Below are 11021 nucleotides of genomic sequence, written 5' to 3' on the forward strand. Positions count from 1 at the left end.
CACAGGCTCCGCCTGTCCCCCAGCCCGACCTCGCAGCGCAGCCGAGGCCGGGCCTCCTCCCACTCGTCCCAGACCCAGAGTGGGAGCAGCGTCACCAAAAAGCGCAAGCTGGAGTCCACCGAGAGCCGGAGCAGCTTCTCCCAGCACGCTCGCACCAGCGGGCGCGTGGCCGTGGAGGAGGTGGACGAGGAAGGCAAGTTCGTGCGCCTGCGCAACAAGTCCAACGAGGTAGGCCTCCGAGGTCGGCTTAGGGAGAAGACCTGGACGGTGAAGGGGTAGAGTGCGGAGAGGGTGGTTCCTCACATCAGACCAGGGCAAGTGTGGGTATCTCCCCCACACTCCGGTTCCAGTCCCGGCCCCGGGACTCATCAGTGCAGTGAGACCTTCTTGGGCAATGTATTTAACCTCTCCTAGCATTGTCATCTGCAGAACAGGCATGAACAATAGCCCCTAACTTTTGAGTTCTTGGGAAGATGAAAGGGCTGAGTAGGTCTGGTACAGCTTAAGTGCCCATAGATGTAGCTGTTATTTATCCTTGAAGGGGGAGAGCTGTGAGGGGAGGAATAGAAGGTGATAAACCCTCTAAGAGCCTGAAGGAGCCTCTCTCACCTGCCCCTTCCCTCTCGGGCAGGACCAGTCCATGGGCAACTGGCAGATCAAGCGCCAGAATGGAGATGACCCCCTGCTGACCTACCGCTTCCCACCAAAGTTCACTCTGAAGGCTGGGCAGGTGGTGACGGTGAGTGGCTGGGTGTTTGGGATAGCCTCGGGTGGGGATGGGCTGGCCTCGGGTGGGGATGGGCTGGCCTGAGGCTGGGTGTGCTGGAGCGTGAGTGCCCTTCTCTAATGAATTCTCCGTCCCCCAGATCTGGGCTGCAGGAGCTGGGGCCACCCACAGCCCCCCTACCGACCTGGTGTGGAAGGCGCAGAACACCTGGGGCTGCGGAAACAGCCTGCGCACAGCTCTCATCAACTCCACTGGGGAAGTGAGTGTGCTGCAGGCTGGCCTCTCACTGGACAAGGCTTCCCCCGCAGCCAGAGTCAGAGGCAGCTGCCCCCACGCCAGTTCAGGGCCGCTTTCTTCCAGGGCCCAAACTCTCCACCCAGAGATAGCTCCCTTAGCAGCAGGAGGCGGGGGGGTTAGTGAGCATGGTTAAGGGCAGATCATGCTCCTATCCAGAGACCTGGACAGCACGCCCCTGGAGTAGAAACAAGTGTCTTACCTACAGCGCCCCGGAGGACAGAGCAGGTGGCAGCCTGGACAGGGGGCAGAGCGCGAGCAGGCTCCTGGAGGTCACTGGGATGGGTATGCTGCACACCCCTTCTCCGACCCGCAGCCCCTAACCCTCGGCCTTGTCCTGTGTCCGCGGCAGGAGGTGGCCATGCGCAAGCTGGTGCGCTCGGTGACCGTGGTCGAGGACGACGACGATGAGGATGGAGACGATCTGCTCCATCACCACCACGTGAGTGGCAGCCGCCGCTGAGGCCCAGCCCACGCCAGGGCACCCAGCCCGGCCTGGGGACACCCTCTCCCTGGCCTCTCCCTGCCAAAAAATCTTTTCATTAAAGAACATTTTGGAACTTCACTCGCTGCCCTGGCTTTTCTTCTCTCTCCTCCCTATACCTTGAACAGGGAACCCAGGTGTCTGGGTGCCCTACTCTGGTAAGGAAGGGAGTGGGAACTTCTGATGCCACGGAGTCTTCCCATGGGAGCGGTGGACAAGAGTCCGGATTTATCCCCCGGGCGGGGAAGGGAGGACAGACGTGGGGCGCGCAGCCCTGCCTCTCTCCGCCCACACTTCTGTCGCATGCATCTCCTTTCTTGTCTCCTCCCCATCCTGGTCACGTGCATGGCCTCTCATTTTTCCCGGGAGAAGGGTCTCTCGCACCTACCCTCCTCCCAGTTAATTTTGCATGCCTGCCGCTCTACAAGCTTGCTGACTCTCTCTCCTTTCCCTCTGAAGCTTAGAGTAGCTAAGACAAGAGTCAAAGCCTGGCTCCCGTCCCCTGCCTGTCCCCAAGTCTTCCTGACCCTTCCTCCTGTCATGTCCTTCCCTTCCCCTCTTCCCAGCCCAGGCTTCCCACCCCAAGCCCTATACCACCCACCAGTTAGGTTACTTAAGCGCAGAAGCCCACTTTTCTGCCTGGACCCTGCCGGAGCGCGGAGCCTGGGTGTTGGGCCTGAGCGGTCAGTCCCAGACTCGCCGTCCGGCCTGAGCCTTGTCTCCCTCCTCAGGGCTCCCACGCAGGCAGCAGCTCGGGGGACCCCGCTGAGTACAACCTGCGCTCGCGCACCGTGCTGTGCGGGACTTGCGGGCAGCCCGCAGACAAGGCGCCTGCCAGCGGCTCGGGAGCCCAGGTGGGCGGATCCATCTCCTCTGGCTCCTCCGCCTCCAGTGTTACAGTCACTCGCAGCTACCGAAGTGTGGGGGGCAGTGGGGGTGGCAGCTTCGGGGACAGCCTGGTCACCCGCTCCTACCTCCTGGGCAACTCCAGACCCCGAACCCAGGTGAGTCGGCCCTCTGTCTCCAACCCCCGGCGGGCAGAGGACCCTAGTCCTCCAGGGTTAGGGCCAGGCTGCCCTGTGGGAGGGAGAGCCTTCTCTTCCGCAGCCCGGGGGAGTGGGAGCCTCCTCCCCGCAGCCCAAGATCCTAGAGAGCGGCTGCTGCTCCTGCGTCCTGCCCCTCCTGTCTGAGCCCCAGATTGGAGGGCAGGGGCGGGGCTGGGTTAAGAGGGGAAGGGAGGGTTCGGCCAAGCACTGCCACTCACACCGCTTCCCGCTCTCCTCTCTTTTAGAGCCCCCAGAACTGCAGCATCATGTAACCTGGGACCTGCCAGGCAGGGGTGGGGGCGGAGGCCCATGCTTCTTCCTCACCTCATGCCCACCCCTGCCCTGCGCCTCACGGGAAGGGGTTCGAAGCCAAAGAAAAATACCCCTTTATTTTTTCTTCTATGTTTTGTTTTTTGTTTTTCTAAGAGAAGTTATTTTCTACAGTGGTTTTATACCGAAGGAAAAACATAAGCCAAAAAAACCCGCGCGCATCTCTCTCAATTCCCCCCCTTTTCTCCCTGCTTCCGAGAAACTCCGTATCTGCCTTAAAACCAAAGAGGGAGCCGAGGAGAGGGGATGCTTTTACAAAGCCTCGTTTCTGCTTTTCTGCCCTGCCCGCCACCCACATCCCGGGGACCCGGTGACATGGTGCCTGAGAGGCAGGTGTGGAGTCTGCTCCGCCAGCCTCCAAGGGAGGAGGGCTGAGCCTCGCCCCTGGGCCGGCCCCCATCGTTCCACTACCCCCAGCAGAGGCTCCTCCGCCTGCCCTCCCCCCCCCCTCCCCAGCCCCGGGGTGACTCGATTCTCCCAGGTCCCAGCTGCGTTTGCTTCTTCTGTATGTTATTTAGACAAGAGATGGGAATGAGGCGGGAGGTAGAAGGAGGTAGAATAAAGTTAGTCTGAGCCTGCCTTCACCTAGCTTTAGAGCCAGGGGTGGGCTCTGCCCAGTCACTGGAGGTCGATCAAGGTCACGTGGGTGTAGGGGAGGAGGGAGAGGGAGGCCTACTAGGAAAGGGGAGAGCCTGCTGGGGCCCCACCGAAGGGGAGGAAGGGGAGGAGGTGTGGAGGGCTTGCGGCAGTGGGTTTCGGCAAACACTAAGGAGCCCCTTGCCTCCCGTTTCCCATCTGCACCACTTCTCTCCTCCCTGAATCAATACACTAGTTGTTTCTATCCCTGGCTGCCGTGGTGTCTTTGTTGGTGGGTGTCCTTGTGTGTTTTCTGAGGGTCCCATACACATGTCACTCGGTCACCTGCATCCTCACGCCGCCCAGCCTCCCCCTTGCTCTAGGGAGACAAAGACCGCAGAGCTTCAGGTGCACAGCTGGGCACCCAGCAGTGGCTGCTGGGGAGACGTTCTGACATGAGCATTGCCCACCCAGTGCAGGGCTGTCTCCGTGAGTCCCACAGAGAGGCAGAGCCTGAGGGCAGGCATTTCCTTCCTGACTTCCTTCAACCAGCCAGCACTTAGCAAGAACCTTCTTTGTGCTAGACCCTGAGCTCAGCATGAATACCAAGACACAGGATGATACAGACCCAGTCTGAGGACGGGTGACGTCTCAGGACCCGGGGCAAGGGCAGATGGGGAGGAGGGAGTCAGCAGGAAAGGGGCAGGACTGACTTTGCAAGCACGCAGTTAATGTCCGTCTGCGCCAGACTGTGCTCACCTCGGAGACAGGGAAATGGACAAGACCGTGTACTCAGTGTTCTCAGGGATCTTACACTCCAGTGGACTGCTGGGGACAAAGGTATAGGTCAGGTGGAGTCGGAGCCTCAGGGGGAGGCCTCTAATGTAGGGGAATGGGGAAACCAGACTGAGGGAAAGGACCTCAAGCAGGGAAAATGAGCTACAGGGACCAACCCTTCTCTGGCCCTTTATAGGTTCCAAAGCATCTCTGTGCTATTTCATTTGACCCTCTGCTGTCTTGACAGGTGGTTATTGTCCCCTTTGTCCCTGGAAATGGGGGCTCAGAGTTAACAAGACCACACAGTTACTAGATGGCAGAGAGAACCCAGGGTCCTGGCTGCAGACCCCTGCTTCTGTGACATTATGCTCCCCTTCTGGGAAAACAAAACAAAACAAAACAGTGATGGTAAAATATAAGTTTGCGTTCCCTGTGGCAGATGAGTTGAGCCTGCAGTCAAAAGTTGTGAGAAAAAGAGCATGCCTGGGGCTGTGGGAAAAAGAATTGGAGAAAGCAAAATGAATGAGATCAGAAAAACCTCTGAAGTCCTGCTGGAAAGTCCTGGTTCCCTAGGGGCTCAAGCCAGGGAAAAGGATGCGGAGAGGATAGGGCATGGACTTGAGGAAGTGGTCCTTTTCTGGGGAGGGTGGTTCTGAAGAAGGAAATCCTTTCTCAGTCCCAGGCAAGGACTCAGGGGTCCCAGGGAATATGGGACTTGGGCGTCAATGGAGTTCCCGTCTTTTCTAAATGGGACCGTCCATATGGACTTCCCAGACTTGACACCTGGGGGCGCCAGAGCCGCGCTCACGGCGTGGGTTCCCGGGCAGCTTGAACACTGCGGGGCTCCGCGCTGGAAGCACTGAGGGCCGGGCTAGCAGGCAGCGTCCCTGCTCTTGAGCGAGGCAGAGGGCAAGGCAGGTCCACGAAACCCGGGGCAAGCTGACCGCGCAGGAGAGTTGGTAGCTCCAGCTCCGCCCAGCGGGTGCGTCACACACGTGGTTACCTCATGTGACTCTCAGCGGACCGCACGTGACTATTAACGATTTGGTCATTCTTCTTAACGTATAACATATACTCTGTAGTAAAACGGAAAAAACACAAGTAATTACGAAAAGAAGAAAAAACGAACCCATCCCTTTTCAGTCACCCAGAGGGAACCTCCTGATGGATCTTCCTTCAGATTTTTTTTTCCCCCTGAACATACACTTTACATAGTTAAGACCTCACCGTGGTTTAAACTTTAATTCTGCTTTACTCAGTTGACGTGCATCAGCATTTTCCAATGTTATTTCAAAGTTTATAAGCATTATTTTCATTTTCTAAGTTAAATTATAAATTATTTTAATTAACTTATTTAGCTGTGCCAGGTCTTAGTTGCAGCGTGTGGGATCTAGTTCCCCGACCAGGGATTGAACCCGGGCCCCCTGTCACTGAGCACAGAGTCTTAGCCACTAGACCACCAGGGAATTCCCCCATATGGGTTATTTTTAAATAGCATCCACTCTTTTCCTATCGTGTAAGTAATACTTGGGGCTTCCCTAGTGGCTCAGATGGTAAAGAAGCTACCTGCAATACGGGAGACCTGGGTTCGATTCTTGGGTGGGAAGATCTCCTGGAGAAGGGAATTGCCACCCACTCCAGTATTCTTGCCTGGAGAATTCCATGGACAGAGGAGCCTAGCGGTACAGTCCATGGGGTCACAAAGAGTTGGACACGACTGAGCAACTTTCATTAACAGACACTAACTAAAGTAATACTTGATCATTATAGAGAAGGTAGAACAAGAAAAAAAACAATAACCATCTATACTTCCACTACTCAGAGATAACCTCTGTGAATACCATGGAGGGAGGCCTTCAAGCATTTTTTTTTTCAACTTATATACATATATTTACAGTTTTCTCCTGGTTCTTATAAATAATGTGTCCTGGAACAGGGTATCTTTGCACACATCTCTGGGCATGTCAATGAAATAAATTCCAAGAAGGGAACTAGCTGAATCAAAGGTATACATGTTATAAAGGCTATTGATAATATTGCTAAGTGTTACCCAGAGAAACTGGGTCCTTACCATTCTCACCTGCAGCAGAGCCCACTTTGCCCCCAAACTCTTCCCAACACCAGGATTTTTGTCAGTTTTAATCTTTGCCATCCTGTTAGGAAAACAGTTGCAGTTCATTAGTGTTTCAGACTGCATTTCTTTGAAGAGAAGTCGAAAATTTTTCTCCATCCACATACATTGGTTATTTACTTTTCTTCTGGTGTGAATAACTCATTTCTATCCCTTTTGCTCATCTTTCTATTGGCAGGCTCTTTCTCATATCAGTTCTTAAGATCAGGGAGGAAGATTTTTCTCTCAGTTTTATCTCTCCACAGCTATCAAGTCATGTGTTTTGCAGATATTTTGCAGCCATTTTTAGTGGCTGAATGAATGGACACTTCATTTAACCACCCCCTCCCCCGGACATTTAGATTAATTCTCAATTTTATGATTGTAAATGATGAAGCAGTGAATCACTTTTCTGTAAATATTTCAGGGAGTTTCTTAGCACAGAATCTTACTTTAAATTCATGACCACACACCCCTGGGACTTCCTCCCCTGCTATTGCTGTTTTGAACTCAGTCATCCTTTTCTCCAGATGACCATTTCACACCTCTCCTCTCTCTTCAAACTTCCTCTCCTAACTCTCAGCTGCTGACCTGCTTCCTCCTTCATTTCAAAACGACTGCTTTGGCAAGGTCCTTGTGACCTGCGTGCTGCTAACCCAGCGGCCACTTCTCAGCCTTCAGCTTCTTTGACCCTGCTTGTCACTGCTCAACCAGTATTGCTGAATCATCCTCTTCTCCCTGACCCCTGACAGAGAGAGTGACCTAGCATTCAATCCTCTCTCCTCTGTCTGCGCTTAGGCCCTGAGAATCTTCCTCCAGGTTCACAACTTTAAACGCCCTCCATAAATCCTTAGCTTATTCCTGTGCCCTGACCCAGGACCTGAATACTCACTTGAAGTCAAATGGCATCTGAAAATTAGTATGCCCCGAACTGATATGCTGGTTTCTACCCCTCTGTTCCATTCATAATGGACTCTTACCTGCTCTGCCTATAATTTCCTCCACTTCAGCCAATGACCACCCTTCTTTCCAGGTGCTCAGGTCAAAAACCCTGGAGCTTGTCCTTAACTCCTCTTGTCCTCTCATACCTCAAGTTCAGTCCATTAGTGAATGTTGCCAACTCCATCTTTAAGATATATCTGGAATCCAGTTCATTCTCACCACTACCACCACCACCACCATCTCCTGTCTGGGTTATGGGGTCAGTTTCCTAACCGGTCTCCTGCCTGTGCTCCGTACACTTTATTCTGCACACAGTAGCAGAGTGGTCCTTTAATAGTTGGGTCACTCCTCTGCTCAAAACCCTCCAGAGCCTTTCCAAAGCACTCAGTGTAGAAGCCAAAGTTCTCAAAATGGCATGCAAAGCCAGGCGTGACAACTCCTGCAGCCCGTCTCTCCCTGCTTTCCCTCATGGTTACTACACTCAACTTCAGTGACTACCCAGACACTCCCTAGAACACACCAAGCGCACGCCTGCCTCAGGATATTTGCACAAGCGGTTCCCTCTGCCTGGACCACTTTCCCAATCAAATATCTGCTTGCTTGTTCCCTCACTTTCTTCAGGTCTCTATTCAAATATCACCTCCCCACCCCCCCCCACCCAGTAAAACTTCCCTTGACCAAATTTAATGAATAGCATCCTCCTGCTCATGGATACCCCCGGTGGCTCAGTGAGAAGGCGTCTGCTTGCAGCTCAGGAGATTCAGGAGACGTGGGTTCAATCCCTGGGATGGGAAGATCCCCTGGAAGAGGAAATGGTAACTCACTCCAGTGTTCTTGCCAGGAAAATCCCTTGGACAAGGGAGGCTGGCGGGGCCCATGGGGTCACAAAGACTTGGACACGACTAAGCAACTGAGCACGCACACACCCCTTCTCATTCTCAGCCTGACAATTTCCGAGCCACCCTCCCTGGTTTATTTCTCCTCTAGTGCATTTAACATCACTGCACATATTTCAGGCTTTCTTGCTGGCTCATCCTGCCTACAGTGCAGGAGACCTGGGTTCGATCCCTGGGATGGGAAGATCCCTTGGAGAAGGAAATGGCAACCCACTCCAGTACACTTGCCTGGAAAATCCCATGGACGGAGAAGCCTGGTAGGCTACAGTCCATGGGGTCGCAAAGAGTCGGACACGACTGAGCAGCTTCACTTTCACTGCACGTATTTCTTGTGTGTATCTGTTCATCATCTGTCTTCCATACCGGAATACATACATCTGAGGGCAGGTGTTTTTATCTTTCTGAATCTCCAGTACCTAGTGAAGTGTCTGACAACATAGTAGGTGCTTTATAAGTATTTGTAAATTCATAGACTCAGAAATAGACTCAGTGTGAGCACTTTTGGAGAACCTGAGACCTCCAGCCAAATTGCTTCCAAAGCGATAGAACCAATTTGCACATTCACCACTAGGGGGCAGGCTATTAGTAGCCCCGTATTAAGCGAGGCAGCAGAGACCCAGAGGAACGAGAGGTTTACCTGAAGTCACCCAGTTCACTGCTGGAGGAGCCTAGGACTCCTGATTCCCAGAAGACAGTGCGGCAACTCAGAATACTGTGGGAGGACCCAGGAGGACTTTGCAGAGGAAGGGATCCTTTGGGAGAAGGGCATGGCAAGGTGGGAAGTTTTCTACCAGGTAGAAATGAGAAGAAACACCATCCCAGGTACGGGATGCAATTTAAACCAAAACTTGAAAAAGACTAAAAGTGAATTTTTTCTCATTTTAAAAAATATTTTTTATTTTTTTTCTCATTTAAAAAAAGAAGAAAAACAAAAGAATAAGAAAAAAGGATACAGAAAACATAATAAACCGATACTTGAGGAAAGGCAGAGTCCAGGTGGGCTGGGCCGAGCCTTCCCAGGCTGAAGGGATGAGAGGAGGCCTGGAACACCATCAGGGAGCCTGAGATCAATCCCCAGGACCCTGGGGAGCCAGGGGGTATTTTTGAGCAGAGCAGTGATATGAGCGCTGAGGTTTTCTGCTGGCTCACTGATGTCTTTCAGTTCCCACTTCTTTCCCCCTCTCCTGATATGTGTGTGTCTCTCAGCTGCCCCCTGCCCCTCCAGGCCCAGAAGTAACTGGCTAAGCCATTTTCCTTTTCCATGTCACCACCCTGACAGCCTATCAGGGAGCAGGAGAGGGAGGGGCTGAGACAGGACCCTTTGTCTCTCAGTCTCTCCAATGCCTCGGTGCCCCCTGCCCAGCCAGGGGGGGTGGAGGAAGCAAGACTTAGAAGGCAGCTGAGAGGGGAGGGTGCCTCTTGCTCCCCACCCACCCCGGCCAACCTGGATGGACTCTGAGGTGCTGGCCTCCCCGCCCCCTCTGGGCCAGGCCTCGGGGCCCTTACAATCCTTGGGCTGAGTCTCCCTGCTTAGTACCGGTCAGTGCCAGCTGGCAGCTCCCACCGGAGACTGGGGTGGCATGAATATGGGGAAGGGGGGAGGAAGTGGGCAAGGACCCAAGGGAAAATAGGGGCCAGGATTTGAGGAAGTGGTAGTCATAAGCTGGGTGGCCAAAATGAGGGTCACAAGGGATGAGGAAAAGGCTAGACTGAGGAGTCTGGGGGTTTCTGGAGGAAGAGGGGATGTGTCAGGCCCCCTACTTTGGTCCTCCTGTCCCTGGCAGACCTAATCCTCTCCCCACCACCCAGTTTCCTCTACACCTACCCCCTTAAGCTGCCCCTAGCTAATTCTCCTTGGTCCCTTTAAGAGCTGCCTGGGAACTGGGACATCGGAGGGGGCTGGCAGGGTCCCCACCCCCTCCCCCTCCCTGCCTGCCTCTGCTCCTCCCCCTGCCCGGTACAGACTCTGCTGGAAGTCTTGGACGCCTGGGTTAGGGTCTCCACTGCTGGGCTGGGGGTAAGGCTTGAAGGTGGTGGGGAAGGAGGACCTCGGCCCCTGGGGTGCGATGGGGGGGTGTGGGATGTCAGTTTCCTAGCCCTGTGGACATGGAATATCGGTGTGCCAACTTCAATGGATAACTTAAGGGGCCCTCTGGGTGGTCCTCCGGCCTCAAAGCGGGGGAAGGGTAACCCCAGGGATCTTGAGGGACAGAGCCTAGGGGGACAGGATGTCTGCGTTTCCTCACCCTTCACTCCTCATCTCATTTTCCTGGGACTGTCATTTGCTAACCTCTGTCCAATCACTTCCTGCCCCTCCTTCAATTAAGGACATAGGGCCCTGACACCCTGTCTTCCCACAGATGGGGAAACTGAGACTAAGCAAACCAGAGTCAGTGGGATCGTGTGCCCCGGCTGGAGAAGTGGAGGTGAGGCTGCAGAAAGCATCTCCTTCCTTCTCTACTCCCAAGAGCTAGACAGGGGACTCCGGTGTCCCGCTCACCCCCGTAAATTTCTAACTGCAGCCAGAGCTACCTCCAGAGACTAAGTCTCTGTTTCCTCATGGGGCAACTTAGCTCCTTCCTGGAAGTTTTGAGTTCCATGTCACAACCAGGAGAGGGTTCCCTGAAGCCCAGCTGGGCAACCTGGAAAGAAGCAGAGGGGGGACTGTAGACTTCCCCTACTTTCCTCCCTCTTCAGAAATGGAAATGTAGTCTCTTCCAATTCTGCTACAGGGATTGGGACCAACGCCCCCAAAAGGGAAAGCATTGGGGCAGGGAGGGGCCCAAGGACACCCCCAGGTGTAGGCTCTGCAGTCCAGCCCTAGCTCAATTTCAGTGTC

At 54.0% G+C, this 11021-nt stretch overlaps 1 protein-coding gene across 2 annotated transcripts in view; it reads left to right on the forward strand.

Annotated features, from left to right (window-relative positions):
- Positions 1-3722, forward strand: part of LMNA (lamin A/C) — a 28494-nt gene extending 24772 nt beyond the window's left edge. For both annotated transcript variants that reach the window (XM_018046279.1, XM_018046280.1), the window contains exons 8-13: positions 6-228; positions 632-739; positions 867-986; positions 1374-1463; positions 2237-2509; positions 2797-3722. In XM_018046279.1, coding sequence (XP_017901768.1) covers positions 6-228; positions 632-739; positions 867-986; positions 1374-1463; positions 2237-2509; positions 2797-2823 — 841 coding nt within the window. In that variant the 3' untranslated portion in view covers positions 2824-3722. The remainder of the gene's footprint in view (positions 1-5; positions 229-631; positions 740-866; positions 987-1373; positions 1464-2236; positions 2510-2796) is intronic.

The sequence above is a fragment of the Capra hircus genome, chromosome 3 (genome assembly GCF_001704415.2).
Source record: "Capra hircus breed San Clemente chromosome 3, ASM170441v1, whole genome shotgun sequence".
Lineage (NCBI taxonomy): Eukaryota > Metazoa > Chordata > Mammalia > Artiodactyla > Bovidae > Capra > Capra hircus.